We start from the raw sequence: 24,930 nt of genomic DNA on the forward strand, positions 1-24,930 counted from the left end.
GCAGAGACTGAAGGAGGGGTGGTCTGCAGTGCTAAGTGTTTAAAGCAGTGGGTCTCAACTCATGGGTCACAGACAGATATATCCCGAAGAACAGATGCTTACACTACAATTCATAACAGTGGCATAATTACACTCACAGAGTAGCAATAAAAATAATTTTATTGTCAGGGATCTCTCCTACACAAGGAACCCTATTCAAGGGCCACAGCACTAGAGAGGCTGGGAACCACCGGCTTAAGGAAGCCTCAGTTTTAATGCGGGTGGGGTACTGGTGCTTGCAGATGCTGTTCCTTAGGTGGCTGACAATGCAGATGTCAGCTTGGATTGGCGCGTACGGAACTTAACACGGCGCACTCTTTTTCCTAGGCCGGACCTGATAGACATGAATACTGTTGCTGTTCAAAGCAACCTTGCAAATTTAGAGCATGCTTTTTACGTAGCTGAAAAAATCGGTGTTATCAGACTTCTGGACCCTGAAGGTGAGTTGTCTTCTTGACTCTCTCTTACCTGCACTGCCGCAAACATCTCCTCAGAAGTCACCTCAGCGTTGTGAACTAACTCATCGCTGTTGGCTGCTTGCAGATGTGGATGTGTCTTCCCCGGACGAGAAGTCAGTGATAACCTATGTGTCCTCCCTCTATGACGCATTTCCCAAAGTCCCCGAAGGTGGCGAAGGCATTGGCGCAAACGTGAGTACTGCCCCTGAAGCTTTTTTATTCATCGATGACCCGTTTAATCAAATATCTTGATAATTATAGTGCAGGGTTTTTAAAAATAGCTTCTTAAATGCCCATTTTATTATTTGGGGGTCAACGTGCTATTCTCATCATACGTACGTCTCACGGTGTTGTTATACCATTGAAATTAAAGTGTAACTAAAAACGGTCCTTGTGTCTCAAGTAAAGAAAGTGACTTGAAAGTCACAGCACAACTCTGAACAGTAATGGGTTCCTGAAGTGTAAGGATTCCCCTCTTAACTTGCTGCCCTCTTACAACTGCTGGTTCTCCTATTCTGCATAGCTAGGTTGTCTCTCTGTAGAACACATGTAGAGTTGACTCAGATCCCGTGAAATAAACTGATGGTTGTTCTCTGACCTACAGAGGAGGCCTAAATGCAGCTTTCTGCATTTGACCGGGTGGCCAGAACTAGGACCCTGACACCGCAGCTTTAGCTCCTGGGTCCTCACTTGATAACATTTCTCACAGGCTTGGGGGATTTTACCGAGCTGTGCACATCGACGGCCATGCTAAGCAAATGCTATGCCTAGAAGTGAGCAGGAAGCTGTCTGTGTTCATGTGAGGGCCATGCCCCTTTACCTCAGGCTCCTCCCTCCCTTCTCACGGATGATAGAGACAAGATGCATGAATACACTTGCATTGCTTGGAAGCCTCGTGGTTTGCTTTTCCGATGGCTTGTGTCTCCGCTCTGTGGTGTTATTTCTAGATTTATTTTTCTTCTCTGCCCCTCGCCTTTCATACAAAGATTTTAACCTCTTGTGTCTCCATAAAGCGTGTTCCTGTTTCCCATTGAACGGTTCCTCAGCTCCACTCCTGTGTCTTCTTGCTTAGCGTCACCCCTTCTTTCTTCCTGTAGACCTGGGCTTGAGCGATTATGTGTTCCCATCTCTTTTCCATTCCCATTGTCCCATTAACTCTGCACATCCCAAATTAATCGTCCTAGTGCGTCATCAGCATTCCCGTAGCCCTAACCTCTCTACTGTCCGATGATGTATCGCCTTAACATAAATCTACATTCCGTAACAGTTAACTCCCTTTTAAAAGAGTTTGTTTAACGAGCACTTGAAAATCCCACTATTTCTTGTCTGGTCCCTACATCTGTAACTCCGTTGAGTGTCACAGGCTGAGGGACTTAGATGCTCAGTGCTTGGTGGAGATGCTGTTACCTGGCTTATGTAAGTTATTGTCCCCTTTAAGCTCTAGAAACCTCTCAGATCACAGAAACTTGTCCAATGCAGTGACCCGAATTGTCACTCACTGGGACTGGATGAGTGGCCTGATGATAACAGCTTGTTTTAAATTTTGTTGGTGTGGAAAGTATTGTAGCAGGTCAGGAACTAAGAAAACGTTTACCTGGTTTTCTCTGTCTGGCTTCAAGGCACCTGGCCTTGTAGGAACATGTCTGATAAGTTGTGTTGTGGAAGAGTATTATTAACTGTAGATACAAACCTGTCCTGCTGTTTTCTTATCTAGGATGTTGAAGTCAAATGGATCGAATACCAGAATATGGTGAACTACCTCATCCAGTGGATTAGACACCACGTGGTCACAATGTCTGAGAGAACATTTCCTAACAATCCTCTAGAACTAAAGGTTGGTATATGACAGACATCCTAAGGGGTTGATTTGATCGGAAACTTCTAACTAATGCTAGGTTAACCCCATAATCTTAGAGTTTTAGATAAGTTGCCATTGGCAAGTTATACATTTTAGTCGCCAAATTTTTATTACTTTTGGGTAATAAAAAAGTAGAAATAAATATTAATAATTAAAACATAGCAACAATATCTTTTAAGAACTTATTCCCCAAGCTTTAATTTGTTGAGAATTGAAGGTATAATTTGAGGGCTTCTGAAATTAACATTGTCAGATCTTACATGAGTGAGAAATGCTAACAGCCCACCGGATGCTGGAACAGGATAGTCCCAGGAAGCTTACACACGGAGCATGTCAGGAGCATGCCTCTCTGCTTGAGTCAGGATAGAAACTGCCCCGAGGGCTTCTTTTGTAGAGCATAAGGCACATCCTGCAGTTACGAATTTTAAATAGGGATCCGACTAGAGTGCAAGTAGATTTACAATGGATGGTCGTAGGCTTATGTTAGTGGCCAGGATCTGGAAAACCTTTGCTAATTGTGTATAGCCTTAGATACGATAATCAAGAAAGCTATCACAGCAGTATCAAGGAACCATGAATACTTATCAAAGACTAAACCATGTCGTTTTGTACGTTTGTATTTGAACTAGCAAAAGAAGTCTACTTTTCCACAAACCACTGATCTATTGACTACAGAGTAGCCTTAATTCTTTGACTTAATAAGCTTTGTTTTCACTCTGACTGGAATCACAGAGACTGTAATGACACAGCATAGGCCCCGTGAAGGCTCTTTGTTGTGTTCACATCTGTCCAGAACATCTGTGGCATGGCTCTTCTCATTGCTACAGGGAATTTGTCCTTGGCACAAGTTACTTGGTATTTGTTGAATAAAAAAATAAAGATTTTTTTTAAAAAAAAGACCTTTCTTATAGGATCTTTTCCTTGTAAGATGCCTTTCTTTGTGGATATGAACTATTCTAGTCCGTGAAAACCTGCTCTTAAGACATGCTGCTACAGCGTTTTGCACATAATAAAATTTAGTGATTAATGACTACTGATAGCAGCCTACAATTTTTGGTTTCGGCTCAATATAGTTTTTGGATTTCATGTACAAATACAGTTATTTCCAAATGTATTACGGGATTTTGTTTGTTTGTTTGTTTGCTTGTTTGTTGACCATGGAGCAAATTTGTGTTGGTCTCTGACGTCTGCAGATGTTTAGAGTCGTAGGAGTGTGAAAGTTCACACAGGTTACTTGCTAGCTGGTAGTATGGGAGAGAAAACATATCCTGAGGAATTGACAAATTCACAAACCTTTATAGAACCTTGCAAAAAAAATGTGTTGTGTCTTCTGAAGTAGCGTAAATTACGCTTAACTAATTAGCAGGCGCTTGTTAAATGTGAAAGTGTTTCATTTTATGCAGTTTTAGAAAGGTTTTTTTCTTAAGTGAATATAATAGCATTTTATGAGGGTCACAGACGGCAGGATAATTACATGACCGGAGCATTTATAGCAGTAACATCAGCTAATCACATCCACCATCATTAGGAAACAACCCCCAAAACAAAAATCCTGTTGGAACCGACAGTGGTTTGGTGAGGCCGCAGGCTAACCCACACAGCTGCTACAGATTCCAGAATATACCTGAGATGAAAAGGAGCAGCAGGTTTTTTTTTTTCTTTCTTTATGCAAATTGCACCAAACTGTTCTCTGGGAGCTAGAAGCCAGTGCGTGATGTGATGTGTTTGGGCACTGGGCGTCCTAACAGAGCCATTGTTTATTGTTTAGGTTCCTGTGTGGCCCATGTTGAACCGTGGTTCACATCGACAATTGAATCCTTATCTATTCCCATACAACCTAGCACACAACTGTACACATGCACACACAGCTGGAGCACTGGCTCCGGAAAGAGACTCTCCTGAGCGCCTTAGCACAGTCTGTGCCACAGCCTTCACTTTGGAGATGCAATACAGCCAAGCTGTGAACTCTGACCGTAATTTCTCTCCCTTTTCATTGTAGGCACTTTATAATCAGTATTTACAGTTCAAAGAAAAAGAGATCCCACCAAAGGAGACAGAGAAATCAAAAATCAAACGACTGTATAAATTATTAGAGGTGAGGCAAATGCCCTTTCGAGTGCTCCGAAGCCCTCTTGAGCTGTCTTCGGGTCTTTGTGCTACATTAGTTCTCTTGTTTCCTTTAAGATTTGGATCGAGTTTGGGCGCATCAAACTCCTTCAAGGTTATCATCCAAACGACATCGAAAAGGAATGGGGCAAACTCATCATCGCCATGTTGGAGCGGGAGAAGGCGCTGCGTCCCGAGGTTGAGAGGTAGGGATGCCGTCCTAGCGCGGTACCCGCTGCCGGACTGTCTCAGTCCTCATGCTCTGAGAACATGGTTTGGTTTTGTTGGTTGGTTGATTTGTTTTTCACTCTGTGTGTGTGTTCGTGTCTGCCTGAGCACTTCTGTGTATGTCATGTGGAGGACAGAGTTCAACCTTGGCCTTTCCTCATGTATGAGACATGGCCTCTCACTGGGACCCAAGGCTCACACAAATTACATTTTATATTTACCTGTTGGTATGATAAGTCTCTTAGGGTCCCTCCCCCTCCATCTCCTTATCTAGAAATGCTAAGCAGAACACTTAAAGAGTAAAGTAGTGACTACAGAAAGGACCAGGTTGGGTGGATTGCTGTGTGTAGCCTTATCTCACAAGAGATTGTAGTTTAAAACAAACATCCAGAAATCTTTCTCAAAAGGACCTTAAATTACCAGGGCCCAAGTTCAGAAGCTCATAGGTTAGGGCTTAGCTACTTTGTTTCTTGTTGACGTTTTCCTTATGGCTGCCTTCTCTTGTGGCGTGGAAGGCCTTCTCTTTGAAAGGCATCAAAGGCCATTTAAAAGGTTATGTTCAGTGGGAGTTTTTGTCTAGCATCCACAGAACCACGGGTTCCATCCCTAGCACCACGTAAAAGTGGGTGCGCAGCACATGCCTGTAATCCTAGGAAGTAGAGGCAGAAGAAGTGGAAGAATTCGGGAGGCAGAGGCCAGCCCCACTCTGGACCTCACGGCTCAGGAAGGTGCACCTTCAGGAACCACACACCTGCTTATCCAAGTTTGGGGGTGGTTCTAGAACTTCTAGACAAGTGCAGCACATGGAGCCACTTGCCCAGCCGGGTCCCCTGTGTTTATCCCCTTGAGGCTGTTCTGCTTCAGCCCCGCCGCAGTACGTAAGACTTGTCCTCCGTGTCCCTCCTCACAGCCACAGGCATGTGCCATCTGGTCCTCTGCCTGTCCCTTAGGAGCTCTCCAGTGCTGGGTTGTGCCCTCCCCTCTTCACAGGGTTTGTGCCGTCTGTAGTCTGTTCTTTAGGGGAGTCTGTCTCACTCCCTGCTTCTCCTTGAGGACCTTTGTGCTGCACCTTCTGCTGGCAGAGAGAGAGGGCAGAAGGGAGAAAGGAGACTGGAGTGGGCTGGCTGGTGAGGAATCAGGAACAGGAGACAGCAGATGCTCCCTGAAGCAGGAGAGCCAAATGGCTGCCCCTTTGATAATGACACTCATTTATTCATGAGGGTTGCACTTTGATGATGTCATCGCTCTTAAGCACTTAGAGGCACAGTATGCTGTGCTGGGCTCAGTATGCTTGCTGTACTGGGGATCGTATTTCCAGCACATGGCTCTTTTGAGATACATTCAAACCACAACACCATGCTAATGAAAGAAAGCAGTTGAAACTTCAAGATTAGGAGCCAGTTTATTCTGGATTAGGCTTATTACTTCAGCTTGGAAGTCACATGATCACAGACAAATTCTTAAGTGTGTAGGCCTCAGTTTTCTTCGTCTGTAATGGAATGTAACGATACCATCACGTTCAGTGCTTATGAATACGAGATGAGGTTTAGTGTGTGGAATGCTCTCTTTCCTGGTGCACAGCAACTGTGTAGTAAGTGTGAGGCACAGCCGTTCGGGTTTTAATTGTCCTATTTTGTGTCATAAATGCCCTTTGAAAATAAAAATGTTTAACTCCAGAGCACAGAAATGTCAGTTTGGCTTTGTAGTGTTGGAGGTAGGGAAGTTTTTGGGTAAAAGCCTTCATTTTTCTTGACACAAGTTTTTTTTTTTTTTGTTTTTGTTTTGTTTTTTTTTATGGTTGGCACAGACTGGGTATTGCAAATTATAGCTATGTGGCTTGGAGTGTGGAGAAGACAAACAGGAAAGAATCAATGTTCTTGGGCTCCGTGCTTCTCTGTGTGAAGGAGAAGCAAGCCCAGACACGTTTGCAGTTAGTTACTGAGCCAGTATTCTGCACGGAGCCTTTGGCTTCTAGAATCCAGGCTGTGGTGGCTTAGGAGTAGTTAGTGGCTTACGGAGAGTCCACCACCCATAGGAAAGCAATTGAACGTTTTTCCTGTTAATTTAATGCGGCGAACAAACGAAAAGATGGGCAACTGGAAACAGATTTGTTTTCTCATTAGATTCCTGTGCTCATTTATTGATTACTGACTTACTGACTGTTCCAGCATCTTACCTTGGGTTATGAAGCACATGGCGCCTGCCTGCAGGTGTCCCTGCTGTGGGATCTGAGCTTTGTGTTTCTAGTCAGTGCTTGGTATTGATAGAATTACCTTCACTGGTGATGTCTGGGCTCCTGGGTACCTGAGTTGTTTTTAAGGTGGTTGCAGCTAGATGACTCTTAGTGAAAATATTTGGCATATCTTTTCCAGTGACGCCCAATCATCCTGTTCTGTCTGTACTTGCAGGGTTTTAATGCCACTACAAAAGGCAAACCTCAGCAAGTGAATGAATGGCTTTAGGCAGGATTCTTTAGAGTAGCTATCAGCATAGTACTTGCAGTGTGCTGTATATGCATGCCGAAGCGTATTTAAGGATTCCTTAAAGCCCTGTCCCTCCGCCTAGACCGCCTTTCACCTGGTACAAGTCTGACTTGCGTGGTCCTAGGGTATCACTTCGGGACCCAGAATGCAGAGCAGCAGCTACAGTTACCGTAGCAGCGACTCTGTCTTTAGTAACACGACCAGCACTCGGACTAGTCTAGATTCCAACGAGAATCTGCTGTCTGTTCATTGTGGTCCCACACTGATCAACTCCTGTATTAGCTTCAGCAATGAGTCCTTGGATGGACACAGGTATGTGGTCTGCAGTGTGAGGCTCTTTCCTTCCTTGCCAGGGTTCGCTTTTCTGGACTGGTGAGCTCTTTGACTTCAAGAAGAAGATTTTTTTTCCTTTTGTCCCTTTTAGGTTGGATATGCTGCAGCAGATTGCTACCCGAGTTCAGAGGGACAGTGTCAGCTGCGAGGATAAACTCGTCCTTGCCCGAAATGCTCTCCAGTCTGTAAGTTGATTTCAGGGGCCAGGGCTTGCTGTAGAGGGGCTGTGTGTGCTTGGGTAAATGGGAACCTTCCTTAACACTCGATCGACTCCTAGTACCTGTTCCCTGCAGAAGCTTTGAAGGATTATCTTTGATATTTCCTCTCTTGGGAGCCAGTGAGGGAAAGACAAGCATGCGTCTGAACCAAAAGAAATAAAGCCCAAATAGGCGTCTCTTCTAATATTTTGGAGTTTGATATCTAAAGCTGGTTTTGACCTTTGTCTTAACAGAATTAATGCTGAGTTCTTTTAAATACAGGATTCCAAAAGATTAGAATCAGGAGTGCAGTTTCAGAACGAAGCCGAAATTGCCGGGTATATACTTGAATGTGAGAACCTTTTGCGCCAGCATGTGATTGACGTACAGATTCTGATAGATGGGAAATACTACCAGGCTGATCAGCTGGTTCAGAGGTAGGAGCGAGCCTTATTTCTTTTTCAGGAGGTGTGGGAACATAATGGGAATACACCACATACAACATGTGAATTGTGATTATTTCGATGAAAACAACATTTATAATTAACTTTTAAAAGTCCAGTTTAGTTTTTTTTTAACTTACTCACTTTTCATCCTGCTCCCTGATTCCCTTCCAGTCACCCACTCCCACAATCATTTCCCCTCCCCATCCCCCTTTCCTCTGAGCAGTTAGGGCTCTCCTGGGTATCCCCCCATCCTGGCACTTCAAGTTTCTGTGAGGTTAGGCTCTTCTTCTCCTACTGAGATCCAGACAAGGCAGCCCAGTTAGAAGAACATATCTCACGGACAGGCAACAGCTCTTGGGACAGCCCCCTTTCCAGTTGTTCGGGACCCACATGAAGACCAAGGTGCACATCTGCTACCTATGAGCAGGAGGCCTAGGTCCAGCCTGTGTATGTTCTTTGGCTGATGGTTCAGACTCTGAGAGCCCCAAGGATACTAGGTTAGTTGACTCTGTGGTCTTCTGTAGAGTTCCTATCCCCTCTGGGGCCGCAATCCTGCCTCCTTTTCTTCCATGGAATCCACAAGCCCCACCCACTGTTTGGCTGTGGGTGTCTGCATCTGTCTGACTCAGCTGCTGGGTGGAGCCTCTCAGAGGACAACATGCTTCCGTCTGCAAGCATAACAGAGTATCATAAATAGTGTCAGGGATTGGTGCTTGTCTATAGGATGGGACTCAAGTTGGGCTGATTATGGATTGGTTGTTCCTTCAGTCTCATTAACATTTTCTGTCACAGAAATACTGAAGTCATTAAAAAGAATATTTTAAATGCCTATATTTATTTTCAGGTATTTAGGATATTTATGTGGGTCTTTGGATGTGACCCAGAGGCAGAGCGAATATTTAATTAAGCAAAGTTAAGGCCCTCGGTTTAGTCCTCAGACCTCCAGATGATGATGGTAGTGGTGGTGATAATTATAACGTTAGAAAAATTAAAATTATAAGAAAGGTTCTCATCTTCAATACTCTATTACGAAAATGGTCATAACGAAACATTAGAAAAGGATGTAAGTTTAGCTAAAGCGATGTATGGTGACACCCACACGGATTCCCAGCTCTTGGAAAGCTTAGAGGGAAGAATCATAGGTACGGGGGCTTGCAGGTACATAGCAAGACTATACCCCAGGAGGAAAACGGCCGTCAAAACATAAACATCAAGTCCAAAACCTCTCCAAGAAGGTTATGGGAGCAGAGAGAGGAGAACTCAGCAAACCATAGTCTCTCTGTGTGTATGTATGAAAGTAAACATTTAAATCACTTTTGAGCCAATAATTTTACTTCTGGGAGGCAGTAGTTATTCTCTGTGTAAATAACAAGATAAAATGGTACGGTATATGATTACATTCCTTATAAATGATGGTTATAAGAACTAATAATTTGGAGAGCTCTCATGCTGCGATATTCCTTAAAAATAAAACATGAGGCAACATCGTACCAAGATTGCCTCAATGATGTTTTTACAAACAACATAGGTGTTTATGAAGCAAGTGGGTTTGCAGAACAGTGGTTGGAAGCAGAGCTCCTGCGTGCCTTCTGGAGCCCTTGCTATCATTAGTGTCTTGCAGCAGAGGTATGTGACTGCTGGGTACCTCCGAGGAGCCTGTATTGACCCGCCTGCCAAAGCCAGCAGCTTGCTCTAGCCGTTTCTGTTCCACCTCAAATGCCTCCGTGTTCTTTGCAGGGTCGCAAAGCTGCGCGATGAAATCATGGCCTTAAGGACTGAGTGTTCCTCAGTGTACAGCAAAGGACGCATGCTGACCACAGAGCAGACCAAGCTCATGATATCAGGAATCACTCAAAGCTTAAACTCAGGATTTGCACAGACCTTACACCCCAGTCTGAACTCAGGGCTAACCCAGAGTTTAACCCCTTCCTTGACGTCGTCTAGCGTGACTTCTGGCTTGTCGTCTGGGATGACGTCCCGTCTGACGCCATCGGTTACCCCGGCGTATACACCTGGGTTCCCATCAGTAGGAGCTCCAAGCTTCAGTTTAGGAGTAGAGCCAAACTCAATACAGACTCTGAAGCTAATGCAGATCCGAAAGCCCCTTCTAAAGTCATCTTTGCTGGACCAGAACTTGACAGAAGAGGAAGTCAATATGAAATTTGTTCAAGATCTGTTAAACTGGGTTGATGAGATGCAGGTAACGGTTTCCTGAGTTTTCCAGTCTTACTCTGGAAACAACTACTATTACTACTATTACTAGTATTACTATTACTACTATTACTAGTACTATTACTACTACTATTAGTTGTTCTTGCTCTTCCTCCTCCTCCTCCTTCTTTCTTTCCCCCTCCTTCCCCTTCCTCCTTTTCTCCTCCTCTTTTATAAACTATCATTTCACTATTTAAGGTGCAGCTGGACCGCACTGAATGGGGCTCAGATTTGCCAAGTGTTGAAAGCCATTTAGAAAACCATAAAAATGTTCACCGAGCGATTGAAGAATTTGAATCTAGCCTTAAGGAAGCTAAAATTAGTGAGGTATGTAAATTTTGTGGGTTTTTAAATATTTTATTGTATTTAGATATTTTTTTTTACATAAAGACCCTGTAACTCAGTAATTAGTATTAGCCAGAACTTAAGATCCCTAACCCCCCCCCCATGCCTTTGCTCCATATTTTAGATTCAGATGACGGCGCCTCTGAAGCTCTCTTACATGGATAAGCTGCACAGATTAGAGAGTCAGTACGCTAAACTCTTGGTAAGTTCTTTTTTCTTGTTTGCTTCAAATGTTCTGTTTTCATTATGTCTGTTTGCAAGCGGCCTGATTCTTACAACGGTTTTCCTTTCGAAGAACACGTCCAGAAATCAGGAGCGGCACCTTGATACGCTCCACAACTTTGTAACCCGGGCGACTAATGAACTTATCTGGTTGAATGAAAAGGAGGAGTCGGAAGTTGCTTACGACTGGAGTGAGAGAAACAGCAGCATCGCCCGGAAGAAAGGCTACCACTCGGTGAGTGCCACGTGGTGAGTCAGCCCCCCTCCAGTACCAGCACCAGACCTGAGGAGCCTTACCACGTTTCTGATACGCTTCTTGATGCTTCCTCCCTAGGAACTGATGCGGGAGCTGGAGCAGAAGGAGGAAAGTATTAAAGCCGTTCAGGAGATCGCAGAGCAGCTGCTTCTGGAAAACCACCCAGCCCGCTTGACCATAGAGGTAAATAAGTTCGAGGCATGGGCTGAGTTCTGATGCACCCGCAACGTTAAACCTCGTCTGCTAATTTATATAAAAAATAATTCACACTATTGTTTACTGCAGTCTGACTCAAAAATAACTTTACGAATGAGTCATATTGAATGTTTCTACACCATCTCTTAGGATAAAAGTAGCAGGTTATTTTTAGGTTCCATGAAGCTACTTGTGGGTAAATTCATCTGATGGAGTGGAAGGCCGTGCTGTGGCAGAATGTTTACTTTTATCGAGTGTAACAAGCAAAAATGCCGCTTAGTCTGAGGAAGCAATGCTATCATGTGTTGCCAGACCCCCTCCTCCCCCAGGGGCATCTAAGTGCACATCTTTGGGAACACATGCCAGGGGGTCATTCCAGGAGGAAGCAAGATCAAGATTTACACAGCCTGAATGCACACAGGGCGCCCCCTCCTGGGAGGCAGGGAATTGCACCTTCTGCAAAAAGATTTTATAATTCATGATGAACTAGATGTGCTTCCCTACAGTATGTTTTTCTTTATGAAAGATATACTCTGTATTAAGTAATAAGCATTCAAACCAATGAGTGTTTAAAAGATTATAATGTAATTAAATTTAATAGTTACATTGATAGGAAAGTATATGCAGATCTGTGTTAACACACACATTTTATGGCTCAGTAATACAAAAATCCAGAAATGGTACAGATTGGGATGCCATAGAGAAAAGCATATTTGTGATTTTCCATTTATTTATTTATTTATTTATTTATTTATTTATTTATTTATTTATTTATTCGTGTATGCATGTATGTATGTATGTGAGTATGCTGTAGCTGTCTTCAGACACACCAGAAGAGGGCATCAGATCCCATTACAGATGGTTGTGAGCCACCATGTGGTTGCTGGAAATTGAACTCTGGTCCTCTGGAAGAGCAGTCAGTGCTCTTAACCACTGAGCCATCTCTCCAGCCCCATATTTGGGACTTTTAAAGTCACGTGTCAAAGTTAGTGAACAAGGAAGAGGGGGAATTTTATAAATATCAGAAATAGCTTGCATTCATTTCAAATGTGAAATTTTCATATAAAATAGCTATCATCTTTCCTCAGATTTTAAAGAAAAGAATTAAGAAATTAGAAGTTGGAGAAAAAGCATCTGGACTAATTTTAAAATGATGTATAGATGTTACGACCCATGGCATAAGGAAAACCTCTAGATAAAATTAACTGCCTCAGTTTTTATAGTTCAGTCTATTAAATTTTACTTTTGTTTCTGTGCAGATAATAGAGTCTTTGTCATTTGAAACCGTCACCATTGAACTGGGCATGATGGCTCACACCTGTGATTCCAGCCTATATCGAGAGGCCAAGGCAGGGGGATTACCACAAGCTTGGGCTCTGTAGTCAGAGACAACCTGTCAGAGAGAGGGATGGGCAGGGAAGGAGAAGCAGTATAGAAATGTAAATGTGAGCATTTGCCACGCTGGGTCAAAGTGCAAGTGTTACAGGTGCAGGAGCCCCGTTGACGCAGACGAGGCCTCTGCACCCTTTCTCTGCGCCAGCTTTCAGTGTGCTTTTTCCCTAAGGCGTACAAAGCAGCCATGCAGACGCAGTGGAGCTGGATCCTGCAGCTGTGTCAGTGTGTGGAGCAGCACATCCAGGAGAACACTGCATATTTTGAGGTACGTGAATAAAATCTCAGCTCAAACAGACAGCACTGCCATTTGGGACAGAGGTGCAGAAATACCACAAAGAAACAAGTGCAGAGAACATGGCGGGGGTGGGGGGGAACGCCAGCACTTTCTTTTTAGGATGTAAGTGCTGGCTTCAAATTCTTACAGTTTGAAAAGTCCTGTGGCTGGAAGATAGCTTAGTTGACAAATTGTTTGCACTGGGTTCAATCCCCAGAAACTATACTTATGAAAGGTAAAGTCAGCTGCCCAGTCCTGTGTAGACCAGAGGATATCTGAGACTTGCTGGCCAGCCAGACTAGCCAAATGATGAGAAAATTGTTACTTATTAATTATTATTTATAGTTACTATTTAATAATCTTTATAACAAATATAATAATGCTTATTGATGTGATTAATATATACTATAAAATAATAATATAAATATAATAGTAAAATAATTGTTTTTTAATACTAATAATTTACAATTATCTAGATTCAGTGAGAGACTATCAATAAATAAGTTGGAGAGAATTGAAAAAGCATCCGGTTGTTGACCTCTGATTTACACAAATACTGTAAAAAAATCATTCTAAAAATGTGTCTGATATTAAGGAAAATATTTATTGTAGAGTCAACCAAATATGGACTTTATTTTTTTCTTTAGAAATTTTAATATATTGTTTGAAATTCCACCTCTTGAAAGATTGATTGAACCATGAAGAAAAGTAGACTTTTCATAAAAAAAAAAAATACAGAACCAAAACATAATGCATAATATACATGTACACTTTGTATAATTAATATTCATCTGTAGCCATCCAGGTTCAAAGGTCACCTTCAGTTTCACAAAGGCTGTCACCATTGTTGCTTTGTGCTTTGATTCTGTCCTGGCTTGTCTGGGGTGGGCAAAGGGCCTGGGCCCCAGACTTAAAACTGTACTTTACTGGCATTCAGTGTACTCCAGCTGCCAAGTGTTCTTTCTCCTTAGTTTTTCAATGATGCCAAAGAAGCCACTGATTACCTACGGAATCTGAAAGATGCCATTCAGCGCAAGTACAGCTGTGACAGATCCAGCAGCATCCACAAACTGGAAGACCTCGTTCAGGAGTCCATGGTACTGATGCAGAAACTGGGTTTTGTCAGACCTACAATGGGGTGGATTTGTGTTTTGTTATATGTTCATATGTGATACGTTATGGACAGATTTGTACTTCAGGCACACAAGTGTCTCATTGGATTGAGACTTTAATTTGGGTAGTTTTTGATGATGTTGTTTCAACTGCTTTAGCTGTACTGTGTGTGGTTAGTAGACTGTTACATAGTAACAAAGGCAAAAAAGAAACAAAGTAACCAGAACGAATGAAAAGGGATTCAGTGAGATGTGGAAGGAGCCCCTGTAGTTAGGGCATTCTTTCAGGATGATGTTTTATTTGGGTGAGTCCCTATGGGATGGAGAGTTCGAATCATTCATTTTTAAATCCCACGGTATTCCCTGACTAGGAGGAAAAGGAGGAGCTCCTGCAGTACCGAAGTGTGGTGGCCGGTCTGATGGGGCGAGCAAAGATGGTCGTGCAGCTGAAGCCAAGGAATCCTGACAACCCACTCAAAACATCCATCCCGATCAAAGCCATCTGTGACTACAGACAGATTGAGGTACTTGTAGTTCTCAAAGCAGACAGGATTAAATGATGTCATAATGCTTCCCAGTCTGAAGGCATTTCATTGTCTCATTAAAAAAAAAAAAAAGTAATAACTCCCAAGAAGATGAGTTAATGGTGACCTCAGCATTCCTCTCTTCCACTTCAAACCAGATAACCATTTACAAAGATGATGAATGTGTTCTGGCAAACAACTCTCATCGCGCTAAATGGAAGGTCATCAGTCCTACTGGGAATGAGGCCATGGTCCCATCTGTGTGTTTCACTGTTCCCCCACCAAACAAAGAAGCGGTTGACTTTGCCAACAGGTTTGTATCATCTGGGGCCTTTCTGAAGTTTAAAGAAGCGATCAGTGCTGTGTCAGGGACCCACAGGACTGGAAGGTTTTGGAGCATAGAAGTAAATATCGTAGCGTCTTTTCAGAAAGTAGTAACAAGGCCTGAAATCTGTCTTTTCCTGTGTGTGTTTCAGGATTGAGCAACAGTATCAGAGTGTCCTCACTCTCTGGCATGAGTCTCACATAAACATGAAGAGTGTAGTGTCCTGGCATTGTCTAGTCAATGAAATCGACAGAATCCGGGCCAGTAATGTGGCTTCGGTGAGTACGAATGTGCACATCAATCCAGTGCCCCCCCCCCCCCGATGCCTTGTCACCTGTGGGCTCAAGCTTGCCCGTGCTCTGGCATAGGATGGAGCCCAGTATATACACACTGTCACTCAGCAAGTGCTCACTAGGGCCTGACGTAGATGAGGCCACAGTCTACAGGGGAGGGCGATCTGGAGGTCACACCTCGCTCAGTGCTCACTGAAGGAGAGAAGCTAGGACTAGGTGTTCGGACAGACAGTGGATATGTTTTAATTTCACTTAATGAATTTTATCAGTGGCTTTTTTTGTTTGTTTGTTTGTTTTACTTGCCTTTTAATCAAAGCATGATTGTGAAGAGCTTGCAGATAAAAAGTATCATGCCCTCGAATTAACAGACAGGAAGTTCTGTGCATCTCAAGGACCTTTTGTAGGGTGAGGATGGCCATTATGAAGCCCAGGGGTTTCATGGGGGATTTTGCACTTTCACCATCAGACACGGTTTTAAATTTACTTACCCATCAGCGAAGCCTGAAAATCCATGTCAGAGTTGAAAGCAGAGAAACAGTTAGCTTTCTGTCTTCTTCCATGACCTCAGGGTCTTTGCCTGCATTCTATTCGTTCTTACCCCTGGTGGCAGGCTTTCTTTCCTGTTCTTTTCGATAAGGCATACCATGCATGCATAAATGTTTGCTTTCTTTTTTAAAAAAAAATTATTTATTTTGTGTATTTGAATACACTGAGCTGTCTTCAGACACACCAGAAGAGGACATCAGATCTTATTACAAATGATTGTGAGCCACCATGTGGTTGCTGGCAGTTGAACTCAGGTCCCCTGGAAGAGCAGTCAGTGCTCTTAACCGCTGAGCCATCTTTCCAGCCCAAACATTTGCTTTCTTATTTGCATATATATTATAGGCTGGACTCCATACACGAGGGAGAGTTACACCTTACCTTTCTGAGATTGTGTGACCTCCCTTGATACCATACATTCTAAGTCCTTCTGTTTTTCTACAATTTTCTTACTCCATTTTGCATTTGAACCAAACGTCATTGTCCGATCACCTGTTACTGGAAAAGTTGGTTTCATTTCTCTGTGGTAGGGTACAAACCTGAGGTAAATGAAAAGACTATTACTTTCAAAGGTTTCTCCCGACTATGAACACGCTGTCATGTGCCATGACATTACTTATGATCCACCCCACTCAGATGTAGCTCCTGGAGCTACATCATCAATCCACGGATCTTTGCTCCTTAGATAAAGACCATGTTGCCTGGCGAACACCAGCAGGTTCTCAGCAATCTCCAGTCCCGCTTGGAAGATTTTCTGGAGGATAGCCAGGAATCCCAAATCTTCTCAGGCTCAGATATAACTCAACTAGAAAAGGAAGTGAATGTGTGTAGGAAGTATTACCAAGAGCTTCTCAAGTCTGCAGAAAGAGGTAAGGCGTGGGGGGTTTCTGGTTTTCTTTTCCCTGGGGCAGGGGTCATCCTCTGTACTCCCATTGGGAATCTCAGTCTTGGGTATATTACGTTCGTCAACTGTGACATGTCTGCAAAATTACTGAACAGTATAAAAACATGTGTGTGCAGGGGATGTAACTCGGGAGCACATAACTTTATGCCCTGAGTTCAATCCCAGAACCACCAATAGGAATCAGAACTTCAGAGCTAGGAAGATGGTAGACAAGGTCACTCATTTCTAACACCGAAGGAACTAAAAATGCCCGCCGAGCAGCGGGCCAGACGACAGACGCCCCTCTTCTGCGGGAAGCACACTTACTGTGCTTTACAAGACCACGCTCAGAATCAGTGACTATTTTCCCACATTAAGGTTTACACAGGAGTTAGCGCAAAGTGCTTTGCTTTATTTAATTAAGTTTTTCTTAATATAAATCTTTGTCTTAGCTTTTCATACTATTTAGAAACAGATGGTTTTATTATAGCTTTTTGTGTTTTTAAAATCTTAAAACATTAAGGATATTTTTTACCTGCTTTTTACTTTTAGATTTTGGTTTAATTTAACGGTTAACCAGTAGCATATAATTCACATTTTTGTGAATATGAAACAGAATAATACATTACTGCCTTTGGGTATTTCAGTGATAATTTGGTACTTTAAGTGGCCATAGGGAAATCTGCCTGGTACTTTTTAGGTTTTAGAATTCACATTCTAAGATGTCTGTCTTAAGGCTATGTCCGTAGGATTTGTGTGAATAGGTTGGCCTCCGTAAGAGGAAAGCTGATGTAGTGAGTCTTGCATAAGAGCTTCCTGGGGAGGGGCAGCTTACTGAGTGTAATGTGTCCTTCCACAGAGGAGCAGGAGGAGTCTGTGTATAATCTTTACATCTCAGAAGTGCGAAACATCCGGCTTCGCCTAGAGAGCTGTGAAGACCGGTTAATTCGGCAGATCCGGACTCCTCTGGAAAGAGATGATCTACATGAAAGCATGTTCAGAATCACAGAGCAGGAGGTAAGAGTTACACACGTGTTAGCAAAAGCCAGGATCATTTCCTCCTAGCAACCGTGAATGTCACCTGATTTCCTGCATGTTCAACTGTGTTCCAGTTCCTTACTGAGATTTCATTGTGCGTTTTTTTTAAATTTTATTTTAAAAATTTATTTATTTTATTGATATGAGCATACTGCAGCTGTTTCTCAGAAACACCAGTAGAGGGCATTGGATCCCATTACAGATGGCTGTGAGCCACCATGTGGTTGCTGGGAAGAGCAGGCAGTACACTTAACCACTGAGCCATCTTTCCAGCCCAGTTGTGCATTTTTTCCTGGATATAAGCGAAGATCCCGTGATTGAGGTCTGCCTCTGAGTTAGTAAACCCTGAAGCATCCTGGTGGGCTTCACACAGAAAGTCAGTATACACCTGCCAAAGTTATAGATTTAGGTCACAGGAATAAGCAGTAAAGACATTGCTGATTATGAAGCTGGCTAGCCCTGCTTCTGTTTATTTGGTAAAGCAAAAGCTTACACAGATGCTTATCTTGGCAAGAAAATGCGAAACGTATTTTTTAAGCTTCTGTAAGAACCATATTCATAGGGGTGCTGACGGATGCCCTTCGTTTGTTTCCTGTTCTAGAAACTGAAGAAGGAGCTGGAACGGCTTAAAGATGACTTGGGAACAGTCACAAATAAGTGTGAAGAGTTTTTCAGCCAAGCGGCAGACTCCCCATCTGTCCCTGCTCTGCGGTCAGAGCTTAGTGTGGTCCTTCAGAGCATGAGTCAGATCTACTCGATGTCCACCACTTACATAGAGAAGTATGTCAGCATGCAGTCTCTCTCAGGGGTTCCGTGGGCAGTCCGTTTATCTTAAGAGACGGCACTAATGATATTTCTTCATGTTGGGTGTCTGGCGTTACCTTAGACATTTCTGTTCTGTGAGCTCCCTCTCTGTAGTTTTTGTGGTTTCCAAGGTCGTGCTTGGCTTGACATATCGAAACCTAGGAACCGATTGGAATCTGCATAAATAGCACCTGGGGTAGGACATGGGGTGATGTCTACTAGGAAGTTTCTTTTGCTGGGATCTGTGTAAACAGCACCTGGGGGTGGGACGCAGGGTGATATGTATTAGGAAAACAATCAGCTGACTCCCAGATGTACAGGAGGCCAGACCGAGTTCCCATGTCATGAGTCTCAATGACACTCTGGGACCACAGCACTGGGGGGAAAGACATTAAACAGTGTGGACTAGTATTTGTTTCTCTTTAAAGGTTGAAGACTGTTAATTTGGTGTTAAAAAACACTCAAGCTGCAGAAGCCCTTGTCAAACTCTACGAAACCAAACTGTGTGAAGAAGAAGCAGTTATAGCCGACAAGAATACCATTGAGAACTTAATGAGCACATTAAAGGTAAGACTCCCACTTCTAGCCAAGGCTCCAAGGCCCTGATTCGACTCATTCTCTAATACGGAGCTTCAAGCATCTGGCGCTAAGAGGCTGCTGCAGAGTGTGTCTCTGAGTGTGCTACCTCCATTGCACGCTTCTAATTCCACCACGTCCTATAAATAACTACCCCAATCATTTCAGTATAAGTGATTGATCTGTTGCCATGAAGAGACATCATGGTAAAAAGGAAGCTTTTAGTTGAGGGCTTGCTTATAGTTTCAGAGGGTGAATCCATGAACATCTTGGTGAGGAACATGGCAGCAGACAGCCGGGCAGGCATGGCGCTGGAGCCATAGTTGAGGGCTTACATTTAATCCACAAGCTTATGACACAGAGTAATCAGACCTAGCATGGGCTTTTGAAATCTCAAAGCCCAAGCCCAGTGACAGATCTGCTTCAACAAAGCCACACCCTCTAATCCTTCCCAAACAGTCCCACCAACTGGGGACCAAGCATTTAAATATACGTTATGCAACATTGAACAAATTGCAACCATAGGTGAATAATGTGTTTCTATATGACTTGACGATACATTGTTTCATGACACCCATTGATTCATGTGTTTTAGCAATGGCGATCAGAAGTAGATGAGAAGAGAGAGGTGTTCCATGCCTTGGAAGATGAGTTGCAGAAAGCAAAAGCCATCAGTGATGAGATGTTCAAGACACACAAAGAACGTGACCTTGACTTTGACTGGCACAAAGAAAAGGCGGACCAGCTTGTGGAAAGATGGCAGAGTGTTCACGTCCAGATCGACAACAGGTGGGTCCTCTTCTGTTCAGTACACATGTAGGTGGGGGTTTCTTTGGGTACAGGGGGCAGATTCTAAACTTACCAGGCATTAGGTGACATTCTGTAGCTAATGCCTTAGCTGCAGGAGTATTCCCTAACTATTTCTTCCTTACTGATTCTTTTTCACAAAACATCCAACTTGAAAGAAATAGTACCTTTCTTTAAGATTTGTTTTATTTTATGTGCATGGATTTTTGCCTGCGCGTGTGTGTGCTTGTATTCCACCTGGTACTTGAAGAGACAGGAAGAGGGCATAGGGTCTCCTTGTCCTAGAGTTATAGTCGCTGTGGATGCTGAGAACCAAACCTATGTTCTCTGGGACAGCAGCCAGTTCTCCTAACTGCTGAGCTGTCTCTGCCTCCAGAAAAATGACATTTTTCAGCTGTGCATAATTAAAAATGCTGATTTATGCTGGCATTTGTATAAACCGTCTTTTAAAAGATAATAATGTACTATTCTTAGTTGTTACCAACTCACAGTGTTTGTATAACCATGAGTAGACGAAATAAATCATAAGCTTATTTCTTGGGCTCTACTCTGTTGACCTAAGAGAAATGAAGAAATCGAAGTGGCCTGCTCCTCATTTTTATTGGCATTTTAAGACAGTTGGAGTCATTTGTTCAGTGAGAATTAAAAGCACAAAAGACAATGGAACTGATTTAGGCTTCATTGTCAAAGAAATAGTAGCCTTTCTTCCTCACGATTATATTAGTGTAAATTGAATATTCTTATGATACAGTTCCACCCAGGAAATAAAGTTGTATTTATATGTATTCTTGTTTGTGTGTATATAAATATATATATATGTATGTATGTATGTATATTTGTAAATATATATGTATATTTTCTTTGGAAAATGCATGATGGATTTGTTTAATGTGCTGATTTAAAACCATAGAAGTAGGCATTTGATTTCAGTTCCTCAAAGATTCTTTCTGTGAGCATGTTGAACTGTCTGTTGACTTACCTTCTTCTTCCAAAGGTGAACTATGATCTGAGGCAGCCTCCGCTACTCAGGATCTGTTGATTGATTATGATGGCAGTCAATTTCCCAACTTTAGTCTCATTGCCATAGTAAAGCAGCACCAGCAAACTTCATAGCTCCTGGGGCAGGCTGTGTCTGTTCACCGGGACATGTGTGGAGCAGGTGCTTCAGGAATTGTTTTAGGCTGCCACCAGATATTTGCCCTGTTGTTCTTAGTGGCTCCTGACTCTTAATTTTGTCTTTCTCTTCCCTGTCCTTCACCCCTCCTTGCTGGAACCTGACTTTTCCATGGCTGCTCTTGTAGGCTGCGGGACTTAGAAGGAATTGGGAAGTCTCTGAAGCACTACAGAGACTCCTATCACCCTCTAGATGACTGGATCCAGCAAATTGAAACTACCCAGAGAAAAATCCAGGAAAATCAGCCAGAAAACAGCAAAGCCCTAGCCCTACAGCTGAATCAGCAGAAGGTACTTGAACAGAGATTCTGTCTGAATTTGGTTGATCTCAAATTACATGTTTCACTCCTGTGTTGGAAGAAAAAGCAATTACTTAGACGACTGGGAGGGATGATAATGTATATGAGGATTCTATACCTTAAACCTGCCTCCATCTACATTTATTTCCTGGAAGTCATTTATGAAAGCATAGATTATGAGGAATGTGTTGGGGTAGTTTCCACAGACTTCATCTTCTGGGTTTCATAGGTTAGGTCTCATTTTTCTTGATAATATGCTGGCAACAGCTTTATACTTGCTAAATTAATAAGCTTGGCCAGAGGTAATAGATAGAAACACAGCTAGTCACAACTGGTGGGAAGTTGGACACTTTTAAGTTTTTTGTTTTATTGTTAGCAGCCAGTAATGTCTAACTGTTTTCATCTGGAGGAAGTATAAGGAAAGGCACTAAGTTGGCCCTGGGTAGATCTCATTGCTGCTTTGAAAGCCTCCCAAGGGTAGATCACGTATTACTTTTGTCCTGGATATTTGTTATTTATCTGTAATTCAAGGCACATGTGAGGTATGAGGTAAGAGGTTTAACATGAGATGGAATGCTGTAAAACTCCTGCCTGTTTTTCTCTAAACTCTTGGGTTTACAGATGCTGGTGTCTGAAATAGAGGTGAAACAGAGCAAAATGGATGAGTGTCAGAAATACGCAGAGCAATACTCGGCTGTGGTCAAGGTGAGGACAGTCTCTTAGGCAAATAGGTTTATAATGCTGTAGCATGTTTTCAAAGCCGTTCAAGTTCCGCCTAAGAGGAGAAAAATCCTCAGTTGATCTTTTGTATACTTACCTAGTAATTGTTTATGAAATGAGTAAATTGTTTATGATGACCCATGACAGGTTCATTTTTTTCTGTCTCTGTGAATGCACGAAAACGCATACAATGCCCCAAAGCATTGCCCTGAAACTTCTTCTTTTTATGTGTTTCTTTAAATTTTATTTTGTTATTTTTGTTTATATGATCACATTGTAGCTATCTTCAGACACACCAGAAGAGGACATCAGAGATAATTACCGATGGTTGTGAGCCACCATGTGGTTGCTGGGAATTGAACTCAGGTCCTCTGGAAGAGCAGTCGGTGCTCTTAACTGCTGAGCCATCTCTCCAGCTTACTCTGAAACTTCTTATTGCTTTCTTTTTTTATTTAAATTTATATAAATATTATTATCTAAATTTATTATTTAAAATTTAGAGGACATTTAGCTTCTACTGAAGAGACACTGCCATGATACTGTCTTAGGCTCCCTGCTCCATAGCTCTGTCGTTGGATCAGTGGAGGCCGCCTATACCGAGAATATTCTGCAGTGAATATTTTTGCGGGTTCTGAAGACAGTTGGGTTCTTTGCTGACCACTGCACATGTCACTGCCTTGCAATGTCGTGAGAATCTAATAGATTTTTTAAAAATTAGTGTTCAGGGCAGGCAGTGGTGGTGCACACCTTTTGTCTTAGCACTTGGGAGGCAGAGGAATGTGCTTCTCTTGAGTTCGAGGCCAGCCTGGTCTATAAGAGTGAGTTCCAGGGCAGACAGGGCTACACAGAGAAACCTTGTCTCTAAAATCAACAACAGGGATAAAACATAGAATTCACCATTTGCTTTTTCTACTTAAATTATTTCGGTGCTCTGTGGTCGGTCCCTATGGAATGAAGCTTTTGGACTTTGCTTGAGTTCATTTTCTCCTACTGGCTCTCTCACGCAGGACTATGAATTGCAAACAATGACCTACAGGGCCATGGTGGATTCCCAGCAGAAGTCTCCAGTGAAGCGTCGGCGGGTACAGAGCTCAGCAGACCTCATAGTTCAAGAGGTAACAAGCACAGGCCAGAGGTGGGCAGGAAAGAAAGATGGCGATTTAAGAACACTTTTCCTTTTATCCCAGTAAAACATACCTAATATAAAATTGGCCATTTTAATTATTTTGAAATGATTTAATGGCATTTTAGTATCTCAACCATTTGGGGTATTCATCACCATTCACTGATTTCCAGTATTTCTTTTAAGTCATCCCTGACAGAAAGTGCCGTAGCACTATTATTTTATTGAGTTGCTTAAGAAACCCTTTTAAAGTCAAGATCATTTATTAACACAGAAAAAGAATGTCTTTCATGATTAAACGCAGACGGAAGTTATGACTTGGTGTACAGAGAGAGCAGCAAGCTCATTCCTCCTGAAGTGAGACCTACCATTGGATAAGTGTGTGCTTTATTCCCCAAAGCCTAGTCGGTAGCATGGGCATCTGTCAGCATTCACGGACCTCGCTGGTTGCAGAGATAATGCTCTCTTATCTTCTCCCTTGCAGTTCATGGACCTGCGGACGCGGTACACTGCCCTGGTCACTCTGATGACGCAGTATATTAAATTTGCTGGTGATTCCTTGAAAAGGCTGGAAGAGGAGGAGGTAACCGCTAACTCGTTACATCCGTGTGAACAGAAACTAGGTTTGAGTGGAAAGTGTGATGCTTTGGGAGGGAAAAATAAGCTTCACGTTGAATTGACATGGCCGGTGGCTAACATGCAGGTCATTAATTAGAAGCATACCCTGGAAGAAACTGCAGGCTTTGGACATTCATTCCTTCGTTTGTCTTTTAGATTCCCCAAAACAGAGAAGCGTTTTTAACAGTTTCGCTCCAGGTGGAGCACTGGCTTAGCATGCTTTAATCCTGGGTTCGATCCCCAAACCTCAAAAGCAGCTCCTTCAGAACCAATATGACGGAGAATTACTGTCGTAGACAGTTCTGTGTCGGTAGGAAGATTGGCTTCCTCACAGCCGAGAAACGGCTTCTATCAAGTGCAGTTGCTGCTCATATGAAGTCTGTAGAGATGCTCCTCGCAGACACATCTGTGTTGTGCATCGTAAATTAACATACATTCTTAATGAATTAAATTAAATATCAACTGTATCAAAAAGACAAACTTAACAGATATTTAGGCAAAATAACAGACTTAAGAAGAAGGGAGCTTTAAGCTTTGTGGTTTTGCCAAAAAATTATGCATGTTAAAAGGGTAAACCTCTCTCCGATATGAAGGATTTATGTGGCTATTCCATTTTAAATGGTGTTTGTGTCTTAAATCTTATACGCGGTTGTTAGACATGAAATCACTTAAGTCCTTTTCTGTTCTCACAGTGTATATTTAGCTGTTCCTACGTGGGACACTCAGCTCAGTCCCTACTGTAAGATAGAAATATTCAGCGCCAAAGATATTTTCAAAGATTTAAATACTAATCCTTACCAACGCACTAAAGATTTATATGAATTGAAACTAAAAACAATATAGTTTTGAAGATACACAAAGACTGATTTAAAATAAACTTTAATACCCTTCTGTTAAGAGCCATAGTGATGGAATATCCTTTATTAAAATGTAACTCAGTTGGGTGGTGGTAGTGCATGCCTTTAATTCCACCACTCAGGAGGCTGAGGTAGGTGGTTCTCTTTGAGTTTAAGGCCAGCCTCATCTACAGAGCTAGTTCCAGGACA

At 42.6% G+C, this 24,930-nt stretch overlaps 1 protein-coding gene across 13 annotated transcripts in view; it reads left to right on the forward strand.

The window, feature by feature from the left end:
- DST (dystonin) overlaps positions 1-24,930 on the forward strand; it is a gene marked incomplete at both ends in the record, with an annotated part of 363,235 nt that overhangs the window by 211,770 nt on the left and 126,535 nt on the right. For 12 of the 13 annotated variants that reach the window (XM_080917065.1, XM_080917066.1, XM_080917067.1 and 9 more), the window contains 26 exons: positions 367-479; positions 583-689; positions 2,212-2,331; positions 4,355-4,450; positions 4,540-4,667; positions 7,597-7,690; positions 7,985-8,139; positions 9,886-10,348; positions 10,558-10,686; positions 10,829-10,906; positions 11,000-11,161; positions 11,261-11,365; positions 12,942-13,037; positions 14,018-14,143; positions 14,530-14,682; positions 14,841-14,995; positions 15,159-15,285; positions 16,529-16,712; positions 17,586-17,743; positions 18,366-18,544; positions 18,997-19,135; positions 19,740-19,933; positions 21,253-21,415; positions 22,045-22,128; positions 23,151-23,258; positions 23,751-23,849. In XM_080917065.1, coding sequence (XP_080773191.1) covers positions 367-479; positions 583-689; positions 2,212-2,331; positions 4,355-4,450; positions 4,540-4,667; positions 7,597-7,690; positions 7,985-8,139; positions 9,886-10,348; positions 10,558-10,686; positions 10,829-10,906; positions 11,000-11,161; positions 11,261-11,365; positions 12,942-13,037; positions 14,018-14,143; positions 14,530-14,682; positions 14,841-14,995; positions 15,159-15,285; positions 16,529-16,712; positions 17,586-17,743; positions 18,366-18,544; positions 18,997-19,135; positions 19,740-19,933; positions 21,253-21,415; positions 22,045-22,128; positions 23,151-23,258; positions 23,751-23,849 — 3,715 coding nt within the window. Of the gene's footprint in view, positions 1-366; positions 480-582; positions 690-2,211; positions 2,332-4,354; positions 4,451-4,539; positions 4,668-7,317; positions 7,485-7,596; positions 7,691-7,984; positions 8,140-9,885; positions 10,349-10,557; positions 10,687-10,828; positions 10,907-10,999; positions 11,162-11,260; positions 11,366-12,941; positions 13,038-14,017; positions 14,144-14,529; positions 14,683-14,840; positions 14,996-15,158; positions 15,286-16,528; positions 16,713-17,585; positions 17,744-18,365; positions 18,545-18,996; positions 19,136-19,739; positions 19,934-21,252; positions 21,416-22,044; positions 22,129-23,150; positions 23,259-23,750; positions 23,850-24,930 lie in introns of those variants that run through there. The other variant, XM_080917075.1, reaches the window with a different exon arrangement.

This window comes from Micromys minutus (genome assembly GCF_963924665.1).
Source record: "Micromys minutus genome assembly, chromosome: 5".
Taxonomy (NCBI): Eukaryota; Metazoa; Chordata; class Mammalia; order Rodentia; family Muridae; genus Micromys; species Micromys minutus.